The sequence below is a fragment of the Hyla sarda genome, chromosome 5 (assembly GCF_029499605.1).
Source record: "Hyla sarda isolate aHylSar1 chromosome 5, aHylSar1.hap1, whole genome shotgun sequence".
NCBI lineage: Eukaryota > Metazoa > Chordata > Amphibia > Anura > Hylidae > Hyla > Hyla sarda.
In genome coordinates this window covers 295,715,838-295,742,493 of record NC_079193.1, presented here as the reverse complement: position 1 = coordinate 295,742,493, position 26,656 = coordinate 295,715,838, and the positions used below count along the sequence as shown (strand labels likewise).

Genomic DNA, 26,656 nt, shown 5'->3' with positions numbered 1-26,656 from the left:
CAGTGTACATTGGTTAAAATAATGTGTATATTTGGGAGTAAAAAAAATGCAGTCCTTGCAGCTATTGCCTGTGTGTGTCTGCGAGACCAAATACAAGAAGTGAGGACAGGACAATCAGGGCTCTGTGCAGGCTCCTGGCTTGTCAATCATCCTCATGTGTGAGGCTATAGCATGTCACAGAGCATCGGTGCACAGAGCCCCGCTTGTCCACCCACACTTGGTGTATTTGGACTCCTTATAGAGTAGCTACAGGGACAAAAATGTACACATTTTAACCAATGAATATTACAAGTATACATATAATTGTATTATCTACATTATATAAAACGTTTTTTGTTGACGAAAGGTACACTTTAACATGAAAAGTAAAAAGGTCCTGACTTTAGCCCGAGTGTAAAGATTCTTAGTACAATGGGCTTTATTTTTATTGAAAATGAAACAAAAAATGAAGATGCAAAGAAATATTTAGAAAGCCAAGGTGCCAGATTTCTTCCAGGAATTTACTAGAAGTCACTACAGAAAGTAGTGAGAAGCTGGAACCGTTTGACACTGGAATATTCTCAACAAAATATTGTCAATAGTGTTAACAGGCCTAATAGTACAGCATGCTACTGCAAGAATGGTGTTGGAGAGAGTTGGAGACACTTTAATGAACAAGATATGAATGTAATATATCAATATGTCAACTAATAAATATTGCAGTTGCTAGAGAAGTGGTTTACAATATTACCAAAAAAGTACTTTTATTTCGTTTTTTTCGTTTAACATTTATGACATTGACACATTGCAAAGTCCACTTCAACAAAGATCTAGATGAGAAACATCAGATTCTGTTAAACAAAAATATATCTTATTGCGTACGAGCTAGTAATAATCATGCCTAACAGATGAGTAGCCATGTTTCCTTAGACTGGCACAGGCTTTCCAAACCATTGGCACGAATATCAACTACAACTTGCACACTCAAGAACATACTGTACATTAAAATTGTCCAGCCAAACTTGTTCAGGCTGACAAACAAAACCTTTAACTCACCTTTCTCGCACCCTCCAGTGTCAGGGCACTCTGTCTGCTGCTAGTGACTCTGCTTCCCTAAAGCTGCATATTGTAGTGCTTGCAATCGGGGGGAAACCCACAGTGCCACTCGCCAATCACTAGCTGAGGCGGGACATAGCTGTGGCAAGTGGCTATGGATTGCTGTGACATCACAAAGAAGGCGAAAAGGTTAAAGGTTTTATTATTTAATCAGCCTGGGACTTTCTTTTTTTACTTTAAAGTTTGGATGGACAACCCCTTTAATAGAAAGAAATTAAATGTGAATTCGTAGAAACCTTAGCTTGGCATACACACCAAGGCACGTCTTTTAATAAGCTATATACAATATGTAAGTGATAAATACAGAATCTATTAGAATTTACTTTTTTAATTAAATGGTTTTATTAAAAAGGCAAATCTATTTACTCATGTATGTTGACATATGCCGATCCCAGTGTTGGAAAAACATCTATGGTGTACACACAATGGAAAACATCAGTGTGTCTAAACCTTACATTGGGAAGATCAGGTAAACTGACAATACAGCGACCTGTTAAAAGCTGGTGTTGCCAACAGCTACTCATGTCAACTTTACCATTAACATGCATGCTTGGCTTAGTGTATATGTTGGTATCAATAGAAAATAAACGGCCTTCAGGCTCCACTTCCCTTACATGGGGCCAGTAGATTGGCTCCTATAAACATGAAATCCTTGCCCATTTCCTTCAATATCAGCTAGTTTTGACTACGTATGGCCAGATGTACTTGTGTTACTAGATGGATTTCAAAATGGCCTGTGACCTATTTTGAAGGTAAAACCATAAAGTCCAATAAGAGTAAAAGGACTTCTTGAGATCAGGGGTTACACGATACCACAGTATTTATGTTATTAGCCCATAGGAAGTGGCCAAGTTCAATTCTTCAAAATGGCCTCCTTCCTTCTTTGTGTAGAGCATGGGCAGCCTCCCGCTTTAGGTGCTGACTAATAACTGGTGTTACATATGTTGAGAAACAAAAACTCCTTAAACCTCAAATTCTCACAATGTTACAATGAAAGAAATCTTTATTGCAAACAACAAGCACAATAATAAGGCAAAAGAAAGGATTTCCAGTAGTAGTAAACCATGACCATGCCAAGATTAAAGAGAAAGCATTTAGAGATAACATATTCTGCATTATAAAAATATCCCATGTATTTACAAACACGACCTACGCAAACTAAATTCATGATGACAAAGAAAATGTAAGGAGTGGAGATTAAGGGAGTTTTCCTTGCTGCAAAAGAATAAAATACTGAACATACCATTTCCAGTCCTGCTGTATACCTTAGCGCAATAGCTTGCTGAATTAACCTTATTTCCTTCATATTTAGAATCTATATCTGACAAACCAATATTTACATTTCCAATGAATAATACCACAACTGGGTCATCCCCTTCAATGTTTGGAACCTGGAATGTATCATACAATAAAGTGCACATGTAGCCTTGATCTAGTGGAGGCAACCAACATGCATGGAGAAGAGGTATATCAATTGACATACCATCAGAGGAATTACTACATCGCTGACTATTCAGGAAAGAAATTCAGTCTATTACATATTTAAACACTCATTTCTGAATAATAAAAATGCTATACAGAATTAGAAAAACATGGCTGCTTTCTAAAAACACAGACTCACCTATCCATGGATTGTGTCCGATACATTGGCCCCTAAAGGTACAATATGTATTTGGTTCCTGGATGAACATTGTAAATTGAAACCATTGTATGTTGAGACCATAACTCTATGGAAACCTGGTAATTGGTTCTGAAGCCCAAAATGTCAACCACAAATAGGAAAAAGTGAGGATTAAAGAAAATAAGTAGATTAATATAGATGAAGCAAGTTCTTACATATAAAAGTAAGACAGAACTGCTGGGAGCTGTAAATTGCTGTCTATATAGAGGACAGAAGCTTCTTCAGGGTTGTACAGTACACGCAATGTCCTAATAAATTAAATGGAGTCGCCCTAACCTAGTGTTCACAGGAGCAGTGAACACTGGTACAGATAAATAGTAGTAGAGAACATGTAATACCTCCCTGTACTGTAGGAGGCGCTACCAGACAGTGTATGCACTTCAGTAATACAGGTGTTTTACCAGTGAATGCCCATTCTGATTGGTCAGATCTTCCAGCCATTGACATGTTTTGTAGATCTGGACTGTCTGTAGAATTGTAGGTTGAGTCTGGTTTCAAGTTACAATAGTCCAGAAAAGACCATTGTATGTAGAAAATATTGTAACCTGAGGCCATTGTAAGTTGAGGGACCACTGTATTGCAGCCCAACAAGCACTGAAGAAAATGTGACTAATATAATAAAATATACAACCTGTGGACAGATGTAGCAGTATTTTTAGAAGAAAGACGCCATGTTTTTTCTGAGCCAGTACTACTTTTAAATGGATTGATCCGTTCGTACACAAATTTACCATACACAATATAACTGGGTTAACAGATTTACAGAGTTTTGCCTTCAGTTTTCCAACAACAAACCAATGGCAGATAGTTTGCTATCAAGTGGCAAAATTGAGGTCAGGCAGATAAAATCCACTTATCTCCTTAGTCATTATATACTTTTATCTGAAGGGTGAATAAAAAGTCTCCACACATGAACTGTCTTGTTGCCTGTACCACCCGTTCACAGAGAGCTTACAATTTTACAGAGCTGTTAAAGAAGTTAAAGCCAAGCCCTGATTGGTTACTATAGGCATTAAAGCCCATTTATGATAAATTAGGCCTATGTATGTAAACCCTAGAACAGAATGGGAAACTTTTTAAAAGGAACCTGCCATCAATTTTCAAGCTACCGAACCACAAGTCATCAGGGCGGTTCCGGTGGCTTCTGCGTGCCCCACCGGCCTTTACCTAAAACACAAATGGGAGAGATCTTCCTGATGACATGTGGTTTGGGAAGCCTGAAAGCGATAACAGGTTCTCTTGATGGTGGTATTTAAATTACATGAAACTTCATCCAGAAACCTGGCAAAAAAATAGACTGAGAACCACATAGGTCAATAGAGGTCATGAATTAACAACTAGCGACCCATGGAAAACAGAGGTTCCTTCAGATTAGACCTGGAGGGTTGCCAGGGACAACAGCACTTTTGTTATTTTCCCCAGTTAAAGCTTAGTTAATACAGATGCAGTTTGCAGAGATACAAATTGCAGTGGCACTGACCCTAGATATAAGGAAAACTACAAGCTAAGGTGTCTGTTCCTTAACTGCAGTATCCTTAAAGGGGTACTCCACTGCCCTGGTGTCCGAAGTATTTTGTGCTGAACGCTGGGTGCGGGCTAGGGGGTGTTGTGACATCATAGCCACGCCCCTCGTGACATCACATCACGCCCCCTCAATGCAAGTCTATGCAAGTCCATGTCCCCTACCATAGACATGTATTGAGGGGTCGTGGTGTGACGTCATGACCCCCCGGCCCACATCCAGCGTTCGGAACAAAATGCTCCGAATGCTGGGGCAGTGGAGTACCCCTTTAAAAATCTTACACAGGCCATGTAAAAAGCAGCACATTACATCAGCATGACCACCCCAATATTATACCGAGAACAAGTCACTTCATCGTCGCAATAAGATGTGCAAAATGATAATACAGTGCAAGAAAATCTAAAGTATTCTGTATTAAAATGAAAACCACATGGATGTTCTCACTAGATCAATTAATGACAATACAACTGGTTTACTTAATGATAAAATAGCAGGACTATAGCAGATTAGGATTATTCTCTCCAGTGAGTCAACAGGTTTAAGAAAGCATCATGTTCACTCTACCACCTTGGATGTGTAAGTATGTGTCAGCATTACATATCAGGAATACGCACACTGCACTTAAGTAACATTCTGGATACAGCCATTTTTCCTGTCTACCAATATATTGCATTAAAAAAACTTCTTCCTTCAGCTTTTTGTGCAGTAAACTACTTAAAGGGGTACTCTGGCGCTTAGACATCTTATCCCCTATCCAAAGGACCCCCGCGATCAGGCATCTTATCCCCTATCCTTTGGATAGGGGATAAGATGTCTAAGCGCCGGAGTACCCCTTTAAGGCTCTCCCTTGAGGGACATCTGTGACGTTCACACTTTTCGTAGATATGGCAGTTAGTGTATCGTGCCCTGATAATCCACTGAAAATGTTATAAATACTTAAAATCAACGTCCCGCACATTGTTAAACATAAGATATCGGTGCTACACATATCCCCCACAAAATTACTTTAGAAGGGATATTTTAGCATCAGTAATTAAAACATATTAATTGCATGGCGAAAAATGTCGCAACTTTCTAATACTACCACTATTTGATTTTAATAATCTCTGCCTGTTGTCAGTATACATCAGTGTTTTCCCAACCACGGTGCCTCCAGCTGTTGCAAAACTACAATTCCCAGCATGCCCGGACAGCCAACGGCTGTCCGGACATGCTGGGAGTTGTAGTTTTGCAACAGCTGGAGGCACCCTGGTTGGGAAACATTGGCATACATGAATCTTCACTGCTTACTTCTAGGGAATAAAGTTTTGTCCTGGTTACAGGATGACACTTTACGGAGAGTTTTGATGACTGTACCCGTCACACACCCACGTCCAGGACAGATTTCTATTCACCAGAAATACACAATGCCGGTAAACATTCAATGACTGCAATCAGAGATCTTAAAACTTGCAAAGATGACAGCATTGCATATCAAAATAAACAAGCTTGTTTTATTGCAACCAGAATAACCCTTAAATGGCCAGTCATTTGGAAAAACTATCTTTAGATCAGGTCACGTGATGGAGACAAACTCAATGTAAGTCTATGAGCGTGTTCCGATCACGTGACATGGAGATGGGAGAGGAACAATCGGCAGCACAGACTTCTACCGCCTCGTTTTCCTTCTGGGTGGAGGTCTGAAAACTCAGACCCCCGCCAATCAAAAGTCATGACTTGTCACTAAGTTTTTCCATATAACAGGTACTCTGTTTCAGATATTACATTACTGTTCACCTGTACACAAGACAATCCCCTCCGTAACATGCACAATATTGATATTTATACATCTTCCCATTTCCTTCATTAAAAACATATTGGTAGAGAGAAAAAAAAAAAAGCATCTCCAAATGTCCTTTATTATTAGATTTTATGTCCCTTTGAACAGGTCACCACAGATCTGTGAATCCCACCGACACAAACCATTTAAAATACTATGAAAACATTTTAGTGTTGATAATTCAGTTTTTTTTTAGTCAAGGGAACAAGACAACATTTAAAACAACCACAATCAATAAACCTAGAAATCAAAAAAAAAAAAGCAAATAGATACAGTATGGATACAATTTCCAAAATCTCTCTTTAAAGTGAACATTGAAACTCTGGAGGAAGGGGCGGGGCAATAGGTAAAAGTACATGTAAATAGCCTATGAACAAGTTAAGTAGCCACTGCAGGCTCCTCGGATTGAAAAAAAAAATAAGACAGGTTCAACAGCAGCTGCCACCAGCTTGTCCTGCGTTGTGCGGTCCGGGTGGTCCAGGCATTGGGTTTTGTGGTCCGATTTTAATGCCGTTTGCCTAAAGAAAAAAAAAATAATAATATTAAATCAATATACAACAGTATCTACATTGCGAGCTTGTAATTCCACTCTCGACAATCATAACCAGATGGGTACGTTTTGGGTGGGTCTAAAAATCTTGTTTTCTTAAGATCAGATCTAGTTAGTTATTCTGGCTGTAAACTTACCGCAGCACCTCCTACTACAAAACTGTCTTCTCGGGGGGCATCCAGTTTGTCTACTCTCCCATTAAAGTATAAAACAATATTTTGGCAGCAGAACCCCTTCCAACGGTTGTTTACGATAAAAAAAAAAAATCAAGTGCGCAAAGTATCGTGTCAGAGACAGCAAGGGCCACAAGAACGTAGATGGCTCATGATCCTGTTGGATTTCTACATTGTTTTATTAGCTTTTTAAAAATGATAGAAAAAAAAAAGTCCTCTTCTAGATTTATAGTACCTTTAAATCAATCCTTTAACCGTTGTAAAGAACCCATGATACAATGAGGCCGGGGGAGATGAGCATAGGACTACTGGAGCTAATGGGTCATGTTACTTGGTTGAATACACAATCAACAGTGTGAACAGAAGGGTTTGAAAAAGTATTTGAGCATGCATCCTATTGGCTTTGTCTGAGGGGCTGTCCAATCTATAGAGATCCTGATTTTGACAGGTTTTATATAAATTTTAAGAAAATTATATTATATTAAATTATAATATATATATATATATATATATATATATATATATACACACACACAAAATAAAAGATTATAATATTATATATATATATATATATATATATACACACACATACACACATATATACACACCCTTTTTTTAAAATATATTATAATTTTTTGTTATATATTATAATTTTTTTTTTAAATATTTTATAATAATTCCAATGTTTAGGCCAGTGTTTTTAAACCCTGTTGCATGCTGGAAGTTGTAGTTTTGTAATAGCTGGAGACACCCTGGTTAAAAAACACTGGCCTAGGCAATGATGATTGCATGGTACAGAGCAGTAAAATTATCTGCATAGTATCCACATAGGTTAACGAAATATTACTGCTTCCCTTTAAAAGGAATCTCATCAGATTTTACCCTATATACCCATTGGCAACAGGTTATATAGGGTAAAATCATCTTGCTTACCATGTCCGCAAAGTCGGCAGCTATAGTGGCAAAAATAGGTTTCATAGTTGTCCTGTGCTGTATGCAAACAGATCTAAGTAGTCTTGGGGGTGGTGCGGCCTCCTCAGGTAGCCGCGGTGCTTGGAGCTGTAACCACAACTACTATCATGTGATTGACAGCCTGGGCTTCTCCAATGTCACTGCTCTGCTATGAAATCAAGCAGTGCTATCTCTGTGAATGAAGCTCCTTCTGGGCTGGCAAGAGTTCAGTGTGCAGAGGGGGCAGAGCAGTGACATCAGAGAGGACAACCCGAGGATGCTGCACCTGCCCCCAGGACTACTTAGAGCTAATTAGCATACAATGCAGGAAAACTTTGAAACCTATTTGGTCACTGTCACTGCCAACCCTAAGGACATGGGGACATGGTAAGCAAGATCATTTTAACCTATATAACCTGTTGCTAACAGTTACACAGGGTAAAATCTGCTGACAGGTTCTCTTTAAAGGGCTTATACAGTCTTTCAAAATGTTGGCCTATCCTCTGGATATCAACATTAGATTGGCAGATGTCTGACTGTTACAAGAGGCTGCTGCAGCCTCTTATGTGTTTACTGCTCCTCCTAGGGATCACACAAGTGCCATGACCTCCTCAAGCAGCTGATCAGAGGGGGTGAAAGGAGTTGGAGCCCCAAAGATCCAATTTGTGGCCCGTTTAAAAAAAAGATAGGATAACCCTTTAAGTAGGGGCAGTCGGACTTGTGTTGGTTGGTGGACGCCATCATATCTGAAAAATGTTCAGAATTCTTTTCAAATCTTTCAGAATAAGCAAAAACCTAATATAAATATTCTTTAAGGTTATAAAAGTAATCTTCTGGCACAGGTTGCCCGACATCCATTCTATATAAAGTTGTTCATATTACAACACACAAAGCCTTCATATTAATTTTGTGGTTGTTCTCCCTGGACCTAAGCCAGGGAAAATAAATGCATACATTGTATATTGAAAATAGGCACTTCTCTGCACTTACCAATGAGACCAACACTACCACCAAATGGAACAGCAAAGCTTTTAGGACAGGAGGAATGAAGAGGTAGCAGAGCTGGGACTGTTATGTGGCACAACACACTATCATCTCAACAAGTCATCTGTGCACCAAAAAACTTACATACATACAAGGCTCTTCTATATCCGTACACCCAATGAAACAGTTCCCTGTACAGACTGCCTAAAGCAATGATTAAACTTTTCCTAAAACATTCACCAGTATAAAACAAGTAAACGGGGAGAGCTACAAGTCTTCTGGCCGCAGCGTGTACTTTTCTTTTGGAATCAGCTGTGTAGATGCATACAAGTGTTCAGTGTCATCAATAATTTCTATGATCCCCAAAGACATGGCAGCACGCCAACAACCCACACACGGAGGAGTGCCTTTCATTCATCAGGATCGCACTTCTATCTTAGCATTTGCTACCTCAAGTGGGGGAATACAGCACTTTGGGTGGGGGAGGAGTAATACAGAAGCTCTCAGAAATTAAGCTCTTAAGGAAACTTTGCGTCACACTAAATCTCAGATTTATAGTGCTTGGCAGTTGTTCTGCAACAGTAGTAGCCTTGGGGTTTCTGGCAATGGCTGGGTATTGACAGCAGCTGAAGTGGTTTCAGGCCTTTCTTTGACTCTGTTTTAATAAAAAGCATGCCCTATGGCTCATTGCTTTTGCCCCCTCTCGGCTGGTAGCAAGTTCTTGAGGTCTCCGGGAGGCAGATTTGGCGCTGCGCCAGTTAAGGAGCACAGACGGCGGCTCTCACAGCAGATTGCAATCAGAGCTCCATAAAGGCACAGGGAACAGTCAGGTGCTGTATTAAGCTACACATGAAGAACCAACTTCTCAAACAAATGAACCACGACCTGCCCAACTTTCCTACAGCTTTTTATATTCGCGTTGCTGGCTTAGAATAATACATGATCTCCCCTCCCCCGTGTGTCATATCCACTCTCACTCAAAGACAAAGAGAATGAGATAATAGCTGAGAGACAGGGAGGGAGAGCTAACCGCAATACAAAGACACTGGGGGTGTGTGGTGGTGGAGGATGCTGAGAGAGTGCGGACAAGAGGGGCACTGTAAGGCGTATAGGATTACACAAGTAAATCATCCGAGAGGAGATCACGAACACTGACTGTAGTATCAGACGAGACGTGCTAGTGCAAGATGGAGCAAGAGTGCATATGTACACTTGGAAGGTGCTCAATTGGTCTAAGCAAGTTTGTGATGGCACCTTACTTCTTATTACAGATATTTTAGCTTCCACTGTCTTCAATATGGCTCCATAACAGGAATATTGCAGTTTAGAGAGTTAAAACATTGCTCTTATTGTCAACATGACAGCAAAGCATAATAGTGAAGAAGCCAAAACTATAGGTCCTTTCAGACAACTGCCTGATATCAGTGCAAGGGAATGGCCATCGTGTGAATCCGTTCACGTCTGTAATTGTCAGCAGTGCATCCCCTGGTTACAAACAACTTTTAGTGCTAAAATATAAGATGTGTTTGCTCATTCCTTGGCTGATCACTAGGCCAATTACATGGGACAATATCTGAGCTGTTTAGTCCAGTGTTTCTCAAGCACGGTCCTCAAGTACTCCCAACAGGTCTTGTTTTCTGGATTTCCTTAGTCTTTTCACAGGTGATATAACTGTGGTGATGCCTGATTCAATGACCATAACTATATCACCTGTGAAAGACTAAGGAAATCCTGAAAACATGACCTGTGGGGAGTACTTGAGGCCTGTGCATAAGAAACACTGGTTTAAAGTGTTAAAGTGTACCTGTCGTAAACAAAAACCTTTGATATAAGGTTTAAAACCCCATTATATGTATATTTGTAATATACATTGGTTAAAAGATGTGTATAATTTTGTCCCTACAGCTATTGCCTGTGTGTCTCTATGAGGAGTCCAAATACAGGAAGTGAGGGCAGGACAAGCAGGGCTTTGTGCAGAAGCCTCAGTGCCCAGAGCCCTGCTTGTCCTCAGTGCCCAGAGCCCTGCTTGTCCTCAGTGCCCAGAGCCCTGCTTGTCCTCAGTGCCCAGAGCCCTGCTTGTCCTCAGTGCCCAGAGCCCTGCTTCTCCTCAGTGCCCAGAGCCCTGCTTCTCCTCAGTGCCCAGAGCCCTGCTTCTCCTCAGTGCCCAGAGCCCTGCTTCTCCTCAGTGCCCAGAGCCCTGCTTCTCCTCAGTGCCCAGAGCCCTGCTTCTCCTCAGTGCCCAGAGCCCTGCTTCTCCTCAGTGCCCAGAGCCCTGCTTGTCCTCAGTGCCCAGAGCCCTGCTTGTCCTCAGTGCCCAGAGCCTGCAGCTGTGTAGAAAACCAGATTCCTTCTTTCATTTTTAAAAAGGCTTCTGAAACATGAAAGAAGCAGGTTGCTATGGGCAACTGCACCACTTTTCCTCTACACAGCTTTCCCTGTAGATTCAAATTGTGAGTGTAGGTCAAAGCTGGCCCATCAATAACATTTATAAACTATTCTCATTCATTCTTTAGACCTCTTGCCAGCAGTTAAAGCTTTTTCTATGTTGTTAAAAAGCAGTGTGGTTATATAACATTGCAATTTGTCGCAATGTTACATGCCCTCCACGTCAGAGGGCACTTGCACCCCCATGGGGTTTGCACGTTCGACATATGCAGATGCTCATTCCCTTTTTCCTCACACTCGCTTGCTCTCCTCCCTGCGCCGCTGACAATGAGTGAACGCACAGGAAGGAGCGAGGGATTGCGCACAAGGAAGGGAAGACATAAGGTGAGATAATAAAGATGGCAAGGAGAAGGACATGGGAACTGCATGAAAGAGCAGCAGAGGAAGGGGATGGCACAGACCAAGAGCTATAAATAGAAAATAAAATAAACAGATGACAGGATATTAGGGGCTCTGTGTGTCACCATGTGGAGAGGATATTCCTGCAGCTAACTTCATAATCACTTTAAGGGCTTGGGCACAGGGACGCTAATCTGATGCAGTCAATGTGCATGGAACACATCGGATGAAAAGATATGGAGGATCTCCGCCATCACATCCCTCTATGTGAAGACTACATAATATGTCACCTATTCCCTACAGTAAACAGATTTATTATCAGTAACACTCCCTATTGTACAGGGAAATCACTACGATTATAGTAGAAAATGGCTCATAGTGCAATCCCATCGTATAAGCGTTACAGTGACAAGATGTAGATGTGTACAATCTAGAACAGTTTTTTTTTTTCTTCAACCAGTGTGTCCCCAGCTGTTTCAAAACTACAACTCCCAGCATGCCATATTACTGTATTGTAGATGATTATTACTAGAGACGCTGCTAGGCAACAATAACGCTCCTCTCCTGGTAGGGAGGAGATCGCTCCCCACTAGCAAGGAGGACCTTACTAATACATAATGTCTATCCGATCATAAGGAGTAACTTTTTCTTAGGCAGGGACTTTAAAGGAGTACTCCGGTGGAAAAAATTTTTTTTTTTCTAATCAACTGGTGTCAGAAAGTTAAACGGATTTGTAAGTTACTTCTTTAAAAAAAATCTTAATCCTTCCAGTACTTATCAGCTGCTGTATACTACAGAGGAAGTTGTGCAGTTCTTTTCTGTCTTACCACAGTGCTCTCTGCTGACACCTCTGTCCATGTCAGGGACTGTCCAGAGCAGGAGAGGTTTGCTATGAGGATTTGTTCCTACTCTGGACAGTTCCTGACATGGACAGATGTGTCAGCAGAGAGCACTGTGGTCAGACAGAAATGAACAATTCAACTCCTACGATTTTTTAATAGAAGTAATTAACAAATCTGTTTAACTTTCTGGAGCCAATTAATTTGAAAAAAAAAAAAAGTGCTTTCCACCAGATTACCCCTTTAAAGTAAAGCTAGTACAACAAATCTTCTCAGGAGCTATGTCCCATCCTCCTCCTCCTCACTATCCTATAGTTGGCTGTAAAACAACAAACTGCAGTAGGAGCCTCCCCCCTCTACCCTATCTGTGGTAGGACAAAAAGATAGTTAAGCTTTAACCATTTGCTAAACCCAAACTGAAGAGATCAGGAAAGGATAAATCCCTGGATTCGGTGTAGGATTTCTAGAAAATAATTTCAGAAATATGCAGAAAATCCTTCATACTGGGTAACATCAGTTTTCTATGTAATTGCCAGGTTTAACATAGGAAATTTGCTGCATATTTTCCTACCCAAGTCAACAGGTAGGAAAATAATCAGCAGCATATCTGCAGTAAAATACACACGTGAACATATTCTAACGGTCTGTTCACAAGGAGAAATTTCATGCAGATTTTCCTACCATTGACTTCAATGAGTCAGCAGACCCTAAGGGTATGTTGGAGCAGAACTGACACAGAATTGAAGTGCAAAATTATTAAAAGAGAATGGAGAGTCACCTCACTGGTGGTTGTAGTACTAATCCTCCGCCAGATTTCCTCCTAAAAATTCAGTGTCAAACTCCGCACCAACTCCGAATGAGCATACCCTGAGGGTCAGTTCACACGTACGTACTTTCTGCTGCATACTTGCAATAGCAGATTTCGACACCTAAAGTCAATGGGCAGCAAAATCTGCTGTTGCAAAAATAGGGACACCTGTCCTTACCCTAAGGGTTTATTCATACGTACAGTATCCTGCGCATATTTGATATTGCAGATTTCAATGTCAACTAAATGACTGACCACAGATTCAAATCAGCTGCATCAAATATACTGCACATGTGAATACACCCTAAGAGAGTATGGCAACTGCATGGAATCCAAATTTGTCATTCTGTATTCTATGAGTAGAGTAAGACAAGTTCTAACTAAACTGTACCTGCTGATGGCATCCGGAGGGTTACAATGGGGAATCCTAATTCCTGCAGACGCCTTCCCCTATTCTACAAACCAAACTGATCGTGGAAGGCCATAGCAGCTTCATCCCAAGGCGCCATTTTACCAGACAATGTATCGATAGCACTGACCTGATAGCAGGGAACACTAGCTGACATGACTTATGTTTCTGAAGCCGTGTGGTTAAATAAAGCTGCTACAGCTGGGAAGTTTGTCACCACAGATACACACACACGGTGCTGAACAACAGGTTACAGGGGGGACGGAGATGGGCTGGAGAACCAGTTGCTGGCGATAAATGAGTTATTATGATCTCTACAGTGTATTAGCATAATGATTTCATTCAGAGCAAATGGATAACAAATGCTAAGAGAATAGAGGTGGAGTGACAAAGAAACTTCAAAGATCTCACTAGAAACAGTAAACTCTGGGGGGAAACGTATTTGAACAGACTGCAAACTGTTAATGATCCAAAAGCAGCAGTTGATCTTGTATCAAAAAGGGGAAACAAAAGAGAACAAGTCCTGTGGTAGTCATTGCTGAGCCAGGTGGTGACCCTTGTAGTATCGGTGCTTTACCAATAGCTAGTGCTTGAAATTTAAGTCCTCCATTTACTCACAGGCCACATGTAGTGTAAGCAGCTGCAGGGCTGCTGGAGCTTTCCCTCAATGCCCTGCCAACGTCTGCGACCCCTGACCCATGCAAACTCTGCAGAGAGTGTCTCCAGTGCACCTCCTTGTGGCTATTCTCATCTAAAGGTTGTGATTTACTTAAGGCACCTATAACTTAAAACTCCTGCAAGTTTTCATGAACATGTTGTATACCACCAAACAGTTCAGAAAAAAAAGAAAAAAAAACAATAACTTCAATTCCAAATTATGAACACTGGGAGTTGCAGTTTTGCAACAGTAGGAAGCACCCTGTTTGGGAAACACCGTCTTAGAGGGAACTATACCACAGGTTATCCTAAGCTTCCTTCATATGGTCTGTCTTGAGAGAGCAATAACTTCACTTTGTAGTAAAGTTATTGTTATTTACTATTAGTAAAGTGTAGTAAAGGGAGTTGTAGTTTTGCAACAGCTGCTCTAAGACTACATGAGTGTTCAAAATGTAATTTATCGTGCAGGAAAACTTATCGACCCCCCGCACGAAGTGCCGACCGAAACATCCCCCACCATGTGCCAACATCTACGGCCAGGACTGTGTGTGTGTGTGTGTGTGTATATATATATATATATGTGTATGTATATGTATATGTATATGTATATATATTATATTTATATTTATATATATATATATATATATATATATATATATATATATATATATTTATTATATATTCAAAGAAGACCACAGCACTCCAGGATCACATGAAATTGGAGATAGCGTTTATTCCATCTAGTTCAAGGCAACGTTTCGGCTGCGTACGAAACCTTGCCTTGAACTAGATGGAATAAACGCTATCTCCAATTTCATTTGATCTCGGAGTGCTGCGGTCTTCTTTGAACTTATCTACCCTTATCCTGCGACCAGGCATTCTGTATCAATAGCACTGACCACTCAAGGTGTGCTGCTCCCTCTCGGTTATATATACATATATACATACACACACACACACAAACTCAGCGCTTTGTTTACTTGGCTAAAGCAATGGCATGCCCATACACCCATGTCAATGTCACTACTAAACATAGTGTGATTGCAAAGCTTACTTTTTTTTTTTTTTTTTAATACCTTCGTGCTGCCCTGAACACTAGAGATGAGCCAACTTACAGTAAATTCGATTCGTCACGAACTTCTCGGCTCGGCAGTTGATCATTTATCCTGCATAAATGAGTTCAGCTTTCCGGTGCTCCCGTGGGCTGGAAAAGGTGGATACAGTCCTAGGAGACTCTTTCCTAGGACTGTATCCACCTTTTCCAGCCCACCGAAGCAACTGAAAGCTGAACTAATTTATGCAGGATAAGTCATCAACTGCCGAGCCGAGAAGTTTGTGACGAATCGAATTTACGGTAAGTTCGCTCATCTCTACTGAACACCATAGTGATCTGTCTAGTCAACATGATATAAAATTTGCGCTGTAAATACCTTTTTAGAGCAGCCCTTTACCTCTCTCCCAGCAAATGTAAAAATGCGACCCGAGCCAGAGCCTCTTGCTCAGTCTCCTATGTAAGCAGCAAAAGCACTGGTACGGTTGGTTACCTGGGAGATCAGCCGGAGGGTCCGGCTTAGGTCACATTTTAACATTTGATAAGAGAGGGGTAAACAGCTGCTCCAATAAAAGGTATTTACAGCACAAATTTTATAGCATGTCAGTTAGACAGATTGCTATCATGCCCAGGACTACATGATATTAAACAAAACAATGTTGGACTTGTGCTTTAAGTGGTAGGAAGTGTTTTTAAGTATAAGAGAGTATGCAGAAACCCTTCCTTAATGGGTAGCTGTAAATAGATAACATCTTACTCACCGCAACCCAACAATCGCTATGAAGGAGCAGTCAAGGAGGTTCGGACCTTACACGGGGGCTCAGAGGCTACAACCTGTGGTTTTGTGCAACAGGTGCACTTCTTCCAGCCTCCCAGGATGCCTGAAGAAGTGCACCTGTTGCACGAAACCACCAGTTGTAGCCTCTGAGCCCCCGTGCAAAGTCCGAACCTCCTTGACGGCTCCTTCATAGCGATCGTTAGATTGCGGCGAAATTTTTTTTTTTTACATGTATTTATCCTTCTATGCCTGCTCATCCCCTAGCACCACCGTACCACCTCATAGATTGTATGGGAATTCGATTTCTATGTGACTATGATGAAACATGGTAGCAATTACAGTTAGGCGTTTTTTCCTAGTCTAGTTTACTGTACAGATAACATTTTACCATTTCACTAGGTTTATGCAGGGTATTTTGTATTAGTGTAGGCTAGGTTCACATTCTGTGTGTCACAGTTATCAGTCAACATCACACCAATAATCGGATCCCAATGTATACTGGGGGTGTACAGCAGTGGGCGCCATTTATTTCAATAGAATCTCATATTGACTCAGTTCAGGCTTCTATTCACTGGCATACCTTGATTTACCGTATATACTCGAGTATAAGCCGAGTTTTTCAGCACGATTCCCCCCCCCCATTTTGTACTCTCCTCTCCTCGGCGGGAAGTTAGGGTGAGCTGGTCCGGGCCATCTCTGCTGCGGGGACCATCTGGTGGGGAGGGTTAGTCGTTGCGGGCTGTCCATTTTCACCAGGGGGCCCTCTTCTCCGCTCCGGGCCTGGTCCTGGACTAGTGATGTTGCCTTGACGACGATGCACAGGGACATTGCGCATGAACGTCCCTGTGCGTCGTCGTCAAGGCAACGTCACTAGTCCGGGGCAGGCCAGAAGCACGGAGAAGAGGGCCCCCCCGGTGAAAATGTACAGCCCGCAACGACTAATCATCCCCACCGGACGGTCCCTGCAGCAGAGATGGCCCGGACCAGCTCACCCTAACTTCCTGCCAAGGGGAGGGGAGTACAAAACAAAAGGGGGGCTGGATGATGACTAAGGCCTCAGTGGTCTTCAACCTGCGGACCTCCAGAGGTTTCAAAACTACAACTCCCAGCATGCCTGGACAGCCGATGGCTGTCCGGGCATGCTGGGAGTTGTAGTTTTGCAACATCTGGAGGTCCGCAGGTTGAAGACCACTGATGAAGGGATTGACAGGCGGTGATGATGAAGGGGGGGGGGGGGAGAGGATGAGGACGGGGGTCTGGATGATTACATGGGGGGGAGATGATGTATTTCCCACCCTAGGCTTATAGTCGAGTCAATAACTTTTCCTGTTTTTTTGGGGTGCAAATTAGGGGCCTCGGCTTATATTCGGGTCGGCTTATACTCAAGTATATATGGTATTGAGACTTCACAGTGTGGTCTGCTGCACTATTAAGTCCCTTCACATTAACATATACCAGTGGGAAAAGGCCTATAAAGAGTCACCAGGTATAATAAGGCCTGATGCACACTTGCATAACACAGGAGGCATTTTTTACACCTGCAAGTGCTGGTCTGATTGCGGGTCTAATGAACCATAGCGAGTATATTGTACATGTGAATCCGACATAAGTCACAAACACTGCGTCCTCATTTACAAAGATGTGTGCATCAGTGCTGACTTACTAAGCTTTTGTCTGTAGAATGAAGGAAATGACTAACCTGCTTTATTCTGAGGTCAGTGGTGAAATGGAAGACAATGACTAATTCACATGTTACCTTTTCCAGAGAAAAGTAAAATCAGCACTTTTTATTGATAGACTGAATATAAGAAGTCATTGTTTCCCTATAAATGTAAAGGACAGAAGGCTCATCTAATTACACTAAACAAATTACACTGGACTAATAACGTTTCCTAAATTCATTTATGGCCCAATAAAGCGAAAAGTCTGCCGTCACCGAAAAACAGCGAGTTGCCACAACTGCAAAGGAAGGAAGGATTTTTTCCCCCTAAGTCAGTGTTTCCCAACCAGGGTGCCACCAGCTGTTGAAAAACTACAACTCCCGAAGGCTGTCCGGGCATGCTGGGAGTTGTAGTTTTTCAACAGCTGGAGGCACCCTGGTTGGGAAATACTGCCCTAAGTGGACAACTTGCAACCAATGCAAGGATTCTGATCATATGTGGTGAATGACTTACGCAGCTAAGCCTTAAAAGGGGTATTCCAGGAAAAAAACTTTTTTTTATATATCAACTGGCTCCAGAAAGGTAAACAGATTTGTAAATTACTTCTATTAAAAAAAATCTTAATCCTTTCAATAATTATCAGCTGCTGAAGTTGAGTTTTCTGTCTAGCGACAGTGCTCTCTGCTGACCTCTCTGCTTGTCTCGGGAACTGCACAGCGAAGAAGAGGTTTGCTATGGGGATTTTGTTCTAAACTGGGCGGATCCTGAGACACGTGTCATCAGAGAGCACTTAGAAAAGAACACCTCAACTTCAGCAGCTCATAAGTACTGAAAGGATTAAGATTTTTTAAAAGAAGTAATTTACAAATCTGTTTAATTTTCTGGAGCCAGTTGATTATATATATATATATATATATATATATATATATATATATAAAGTTTTTCCTGGATAACCCCTTTAATGTGTCTCTGTCGTTTCAAGGATCTTCCCTCATTCTGATAGACCATGTGATTCCTAGCATATTCCCAAATCCCTTCATTTACCAACAATGACTCTTTACTTTAGAAAAAGAGCCCTAATGTATTGGCCACCAGGTGTCTCACTTTCTGTTAGGGGAATGCCATCTATAGCAGCAGGGAGACCAACACAAAACACAGGAAGTGGGGGAAGGACTAACTAGTGCTATGCAGGGGAGAGAGTCCAGACTGTTGAATTGAATCCTTAGCTTGGATGGCACTGAAAGCGTCAAATAATTATAGCACCACCGTAATAAGAGCTTTTTGGCCATCACATACGACTCTCCCCTCTCACTGCCACATTCTCCCCCATATCACATCTCGTCCCCACCCCCCCCGCCCGTCACATTATCCCCCCCTCCCCCGTCACATTATCCCCCGCCACATTATCCCCCCCTGCCCCGTCACATTAGGCCCCCCCCTACTGTCACATTATCCCCCCTCCTCTATAGGTAGCTTTTTGTACTGCAGCAATAAACTGGGTTTACCAAGCGGTTTTCAAATCTCCCACCAGATCTGCGAAACCCAGTGTATTTGCAGCCGAAAAAGACCTTTCCCCATCAGCCAATGACTGGCTTGACACAGCTGCGGCAAGTGACTGGCTGAAAAGGTCCTACTACTTGTATGGAGAAGAGAGGAGACACCGGACCGAACGGAGACGAACCGCATCTGCAGGGACCAGGAATAGGTGAGAAGTTTTTTTTTTTTTCTCCTTGCGCCCTTTTACTTAGCTCAGTGTTTTTCTACCAGGGTGCATCCAGCTGTTGTGAAACTACAAGTACCAGCATGCCTGGACAACCTTTGCCGGTTCAGGCATGCTGGGAGTTGTAGTTTTGCAACAACTGGAGACACTCTGGTTGGGAAACACTGACTTTTAGTATTTAAATTTGTCTTTACCTGCTCTGGCCGGCCCAAACAGATAATCGCAAGTTTTCCCGGGGGGCCATATCGTTATATAACAAAAAGCAAAAATCGCGATTCGATTGCTTTTGCGACATATGGTGCAGCCATATATATATACATACATACATATACACACACACACACACACACACACACACACATATATATATTCCCCTAATCAGATTGTTGTTTATGAATCACGTACTAAATAAAACTGAATTATTCCCTACTCTGGTTGGTTGTGGGTATATTTATTAGCAGGTTTTGTAGGGGTATATGCATCCTTGGTTAGTCTGCTTCCTACAGATGGTTCATGCTGTTGGAGGATGGTGCAATCAAGGCTCCCCTGTCCCATAAAGTTTTAGGTATCTGCCACTTGTGTATAGACTTACAAAGTACACAGTTCTGTCTCCTAAAATGCCATCCACCCTCCCCTCCTCTCTTTAGTTATCATCTTAATAAGAAGTTCACTATCTAGACCAGGGCTACTTTAGTGATGCAACTTTAACATAGCACCTTGCAAACCAAATGCATCAATACCCCTCCCCATGCCCAATATTGCAGTGTGCCAGCCTCTATTACGGTGCGCTTTCTCCAGCACTAAGTTGCGGCATATGTAGAGGAATAGCTCTCCTATGATTGGTCAGAGAAGGGAAAGAACTCCAGGTGAGAGCACTGCTGGCAAACAACCAAGCTCTGGTCCACACACTGAAATCCCACATATCCCAAAAATCATTTTAAATCGCCAATCAGGTTAAATGTAACATTCGTTTTAAAGTACAAGCCTCCCAACCTGAGAGAAGGATCAAGCATGTTGGACTTCAAACTGTTTAAAGTCCAACATGCCTTTTTGTTCTCCGAGAGATAAGCCACTGCCAGAGAGTCTGGCAGCAGCTTACCCCCTTCCTCTCTATTTAGAACAGTGTTCCTCAAGCGCAGTCCTCAAGTACTCCCAAACAGGTTTTGTTTTCTGGATTTCCTTTCACAGGTGATATAACTGTGGTGATGCCTGATTCACTGACCATAACTATATCACCTGTGAAAGACCAAGGAAATCCAGAAAACATGACCTGTTGGAAGTACTCGAGGACCGCGCTTGAGAAACACTGATTTAGAACACAAACACAACACTCCATGGGGCAGATTTATCAAAACCTGTGTAGAGGAAGAGTGGTGCAGTTGCCCATAGCATCCAATCAGATTTCTTCTTTCATTTTCAAAGAGGCCTGTAAAAAAAATGAAAGAAGCAATCGGACTGGTTGCTATGGGCAACTGCACCACTCTTCCTCTACACAGGTTTTGATAAATATCCCTACATGAGTATGAAGGTATTGGAAGAGATAGCTGTTGCTCGAATGAAAGTTCCACTGACAGCTATCCCATGTGTATATATAAAGTTACAAGTCGACGCACACACATGTAAATACACAAAGATAATCCAAAATATACCTCATTATTAATGTCAAAGACACCTTCTTGAATTTTTTCATAAATTTCTTTTGCTGTGTTTATGAATGCCTGAAAGACAAAAATTTGAGAGAATATAGTGAACAAAAACTTGCAATAGCTCAAAGGTTATACTTCACATTACACCATACCCATCACTAAAATATCCGAAAATGAAAGGCATAAACCTATACAATCATAAAACATACAATGAATGGAAATCCATAAACTGAAAGGTGCTTCAAAGATAATTCCTCTTAAGGTATTCTGACAACAGTTTCTGGAGTTTGAAGCAGTTCATCTCCATTATAAAGCTTATCCTGCGCCCCATTTTTTACCCAAAAAATATTCATGGCTTTGTAAAAAGTCCTATAGATATGAGACCGAGAGACTGCAAGCATAGGTAGAATAAATAGTCTCTGGGGCAAAGATTAAAACATTTGATCAGCACTTCAATATTGAACTTCAGAAGATGTACATTAATGTCTTTGACCAACATTTTAAAAATACAACAAATATTTCTTGACACTTGGGGCTAAAGTGCTAAAATAAAGCAGGAAGTGTTGGCATGTGGACATAACCAGAGAAAATTATCTGCTCAGTAACTTAAAAGGGGTTTGGTGTCAAAAAGTATAACAAAGCAAATCATATAATGTCATTTGCCATAGAGCACAGATCTTACGAGCTGTCTGGCTTGAATTTGTAATGTCCCATCACACTCTCTGAAAGCAAGGAGCTCCGGCACCTGCTCTCCCCTCCTGTTTGCTCAGGACAAGACCACTGATGTGAAGAGGGGAGCTCATATAACTGTTCATTAGATTTTAAGGCAGCAGAAAGCTTTTCTCAGTCACAGTAGTTCCCATCAGAACATTGCTGTCATATCGGACAATGACTTTCTCCTGCCTTAATATCACATGATCTTCCCTCTTCACATCATTAGTCTCCTCCTGAGCAAAATGGAGCGGAAGGGTGAGCAGGGACAGAAGCTCTAAGTGTGAGGTGATGTCAGAGTTACAAGGGAGAGCACAGCTCACAGAGAGATATCTGTGCAGTATGGCTACTATATTAGTAAGTTGCTTTATTATACTTTTGACACCATACAAAAGGTTGTTTCTTTCACTGGACAACCCCTTTAAATATAAAAAAATTCTATTTTAAATAAAGTTAAAATACTCCGGTGGTCCACGTGTTTTTCCGTTTTTTGACTTACCCTATTTGTTTTGTTTCATTTCTATTCTTGTTGTTTAGCCTACTCTATTTCCGTTCTTTGTTGTCTTTTTATCCCCCACTTTGTTTTCCTATCTTTGCTTCTATTTCTTGCTGTGCTGAAAACTACAAATCCCAGCATGCCACATGCCTTGCTGGTTTGGGACGGCTCCTTTTTTTTTTTTGTTTGTTCCGCCCTTTACCCATCCCACTATTTTCCCGGGTCAGCCCCCTTATACACAGCACACTAATATAATCCGCCTTGGTTGGGATACACTGGCATACACACACAAAAGGGACTACAACTCCCAGCATGTGTCATTCAGGAGTCTTCAGTCTGTGGTATAACACCAGCATGCTGCCTCTGTAGTCTCCTGGGGGTTGTAGTTCACATCTCTATAAGGCATACACCAGTGTTTCCCAACCAGGGTGCCTCGAGGCGTTGCAAAACTACAACTCCCAGCATGCCCTGACAGCTTTTGGGCATGCTAGGAGTTGTAGTTTTGCAACAGCTGGAGGCACCCTGGTTGGGAAACACTGGTGTAACATGATGTGTATGCTGAACAGACTAGAACAGTGTTTCCCAACCAGTGTGCCTCCAGCTGTTCAAAATCTACAACTACCAGCATGCCCAAAGTCTGTCAGGGCATGCTGGGAGTTGTAGTTTTGCAACAGCTGGAGGCACACGGGTTTGTAAACACTAGCGTACACACACACACACACACACACACACACAGGGACTACAACTCCCAGCATGTGTCATTCAGGAGTCCCCCCTTCACATATAGGGGGAGATTTATCAAAACCTGTGAAGAGGAAAACTTGCCCAGTTGCCCATAGCAACCAATCAGCTTGCTGCTTTCATTTTTATGAAGGCCTGTGAAAAATGAAAGAAGCGATCTGATTGGTTGTTATGGGCAACTGGGCAAGTTTTCCTCTGCACAGGTCTTGATAAATCTCCCCCATAGAGATCATTCCCAGTATGAGATTTATTCCCCTGCAGTCCATACATCCCCAGCCCGTGCACCTTCTCATCCTCCCCTTCAGATAACACTTCTCTTCTCTGTGAGGTCCTTCTCCTGTGCAGACCTGCGTCCTCAGAATACAGAGCAGGGGGGGGGGGGGGAGGGGAGGAGCTGGATGAGATGAGGGGGCGTGGCTTATTCCTCTCATGCAGACAGAAAAAAAAAAAGCTGTGACATCTTGTCCACAACAGACTCAGAACTGTGGACAACAGTAAAAGAAAATCCTCTGAACTACAGAACTTCCTGCCCAACAAACAGGTAAGAAAAACACATACATGCTGCCAAAACATATAACACATGTATGTTGCAAAAAAAACTAAACTTACAAAGAAGATGCCATATAGTCAAAAAAATTAACCACCGGAGTACCCCTTTAAGTTAAATAGGCTTTAATGAACATCAACGAGTAGTTATTTAAAGGGGATCTGTCATGTTGAACATGCAGTCCAGTCTGCAAGCAGTATGTTATAGAGCAGGATAAGCAAAGCAGATTGATATTATAGTTTAAAGCCAGTGGGCGGTCCCAGCAGTGACATACAGCCTGTTATGTATAGGACCGCCCACTAGACTGGTTAAGAGTTTAAACGAGTTTAAGGGGTACGACAGAAGAAAAAAAATAGATGTCTTGAAAGCAGCTGGTGTCAAAAATTACTTTTATTTGTAAACTATTTTGGTTAGAAAAAAAAATCCTTAAAAATATACTTATGATAAAAACCTGATTTAAACAATAAAAATACGTGATTTCCTGATGACACACACATTTAATGTATAATATCCAAGACATCCTAAAGGCAACAATTTTTCTCCAATTAAAAAAGAAAGAAAAAAAAAAAAAAAAAGAAATACAACATATCGCAGCTAAAAATTAATATGTATATAATTTCCACATAGAGACAGCAGCTTGTATGGATCGTAAAAGTACAATGTGTATAGGAAATGACATGGTTCTGCCAATGAAAGCGTTAAATTGGACTTTGAAGCATCGATTCCACAGCCCGGAAATCTCTCTCTGAACTGTCAGGGAAGGCAGCTATATTAACCAATGGTGAAATTACAGAGCAGCTATGAAGTCACCGCAGTAACAGATAGCAGGCACACGCTTTTACGAGCTGCCTGCTGCCGAGCTAGAGCCATTAAATATTAATGGTGACCTTACTAACATTGGGCAGCAGACACTAGAGATGTTACGCTTCAACAGAGTGCACTAGAGGAAGATGACACTTGCAATGCTTTATGTTCTGTATAGTTGGAGCCGCATTTGGCCCCCAACATGTTTGCAGGGAAGGACAATGATATTACTAGGCATCTTCTATGTCCCTGAGTTTTCAAGATGTTTTCATGTAGACTAGAAAATGAATAAAACAGCGTCATGCAGACTAAATTGTGGAGAACATTTCTTAGCTCGATAATATTCTGTAGTGCCACAGCTGGACTAAACATCCAGCACCACAGCCTATTCATGCAGTTAAAGTATACAGGTTTCACAAGCCCCATAATATCCATGGCAGTAGGAGCTTTAAAGGGGTACTGCAGCCAAAATGAACTTCTCCCCTAACCACAGGATAGGGAATAAGTAGCTGATCGTGGGGGTCCCAGTGGTTGGACACCCTGCGATCAGCTCCAGAACAGGACCCTGTCTTGCTCAGAGAGGAGTGCATGTCATCTACCACTAGATGGCACGTGCACCATTCATTTCTATGGGAGCCAATGATGCCCGAGTGCTGGACTCTGGTCTCTTCGGAGCTCCCATAGAAATCAATTGAGTGTGAGAAGTCTACCGCATGAGCTTCTCACTCAGAGCCAGGTCCCATTCCGGAGACCATAGAAGGTCCCAGCGGTTGGACCTGCTGCGAACAACTAATTATCCCCTATCCTGTGCATAGGGGATAAGTTCATTTTGGCTGCAGTGCCCCTTAAAAAATGGGCTAGTCACAGGGTTAGAAATAGTTTTTACCCCAGAAACAGTGCCACACCTGTCTTATGGTTGTTAGGTTATTACAACTCCGCTCAATTGACTTCAATTGAACAGAACAGCATTACCACAAACAAACTGAGGTCAAGGGTGGAGCAGCTTCTGCAAAAAACAGTAATCCTGGATAACTCCTCTAAAAGTAAAAAGCCTGTACTTACATCCTGTACTCCCCTGCAGCCTCTAACATTACACACAAAACAGTACCTCTAATCCTATATCACAAACATTGACACGTTTCGCAGATTCCAAAGCATATGTTGAGTCTGGTTTCAAGTTACAATTGTCCAGAAAAGACCATTGTATGTTGAAACTACAGTGATCCCTCAACTTACAATGGCCTCAACGTACAATAGTTTCAACATACAATGGTCTTTTCTAGACCATTGTAACTTGAAACCAGACTCAACATACAATGCTATGGAATCTGCGAAACGTGTCAATGGCTGGAAGAACCGACCAATCAGAATGGATATTTCACTGGTAAAACCCCTGTGCATGCACTGACTGGTGTCTGGTAGCGCCCCCTACAGTACAGGGAGGTATTACATGTTCTGTACTCTTTACCTGTGCCAGGGTTACCTGCTCCTTTGGGCATCAGGTGAGGGCGGCTCCATTTTCTTTTTTTTAGGACATTGTATGTACTGTACATGACCCTGAAGAAGCTTCTGTCCTCTACATAGACCAGTGTTTCCCAAAGAGGTTGCCTCCAGCTGTTGCAAAACTACAACTCCCAGCATGCCCGGACAGCCGTTGGCTGTCCGGGCATGCTGGGAGTTGTAGTTTTGCAACAGCTGGAGGCAACCTCTTTGGGAAACACTGAAATAGACAGTGATTTACAGCTCCCAGCAGATCTTTCTTACTTTTTTATGTAAGGATTTGCTTTATCTGTATTAGTTATCTACTTATTTATCTTTAATCCTCACTTTTTCCTATTTTTGGATGACATTTTGGTGCCTTCAGAACCAATTACCAGGTTTCCATAGAGTTATGGTCTCAACATACAATGGTCGTCCTGGAACCAATTAATATTGTAACTTGAGGGACCACTGTATTGTATGTTGAGGCCATTGTAAGTTGAGGGATCACTGTATATCGGAATTTCAATATATTCTATGGAGAAAAAACAAACAAAACTAGTCGCAAGAAAAAAAACAAAAACAAAAGCCAACCACTGGCTGCTTTCTTGACTGCAGTGATTTTTAAGAGATCAATGAATTCTTAAGGGAAGAGATATTACAAATATTTGTGAGTGTGAGATAAAAGGTTTAGGTGTAACCCCATCCTATTTGTAATTCTGATGAGATGAGGGGGATGTAAATGGCGGC

The 26,656-nt window shown here is 41.7% G+C and overlaps 1 protein-coding gene and 1 long non-coding RNA gene across 2 annotated transcripts in view; one reads left to right on the top strand and one right to left on the bottom strand.

Moving 5' to 3' along the window:
- The first annotated feature begins 382 nt into the window (after positions 1–382).
- Positions 383–6,342, top strand: LOC130274105 (uncharacterized). The gene is made up of 2 exons (XR_008844241.1): positions 383–5,020; positions 5,138–6,342. It is a non-coding gene; the product is annotated as an uncharacterized LOC130274105 (long non-coding RNA).
- RAB2A (RAB2A, member RAS oncogene family) overlaps positions 2,070–26,656 on the bottom strand; it is a 116,445-nt gene continuing 91,858 nt past the window's right edge. The window contains exons 7-8 of the mRNA XM_056522014.1: positions 21,132–21,200; positions 2,070–6,635 (exon numbers count right to left, since the gene is read on the bottom strand). Coding sequence (XP_056377989.1) covers positions 6,546–6,635; positions 21,132–21,200 — 159 coding nt within the window. The 3' untranslated portion in view covers positions 2,070–6,545. The remainder of the gene's footprint in view (positions 6,636–21,131; positions 21,201–26,656) is intronic.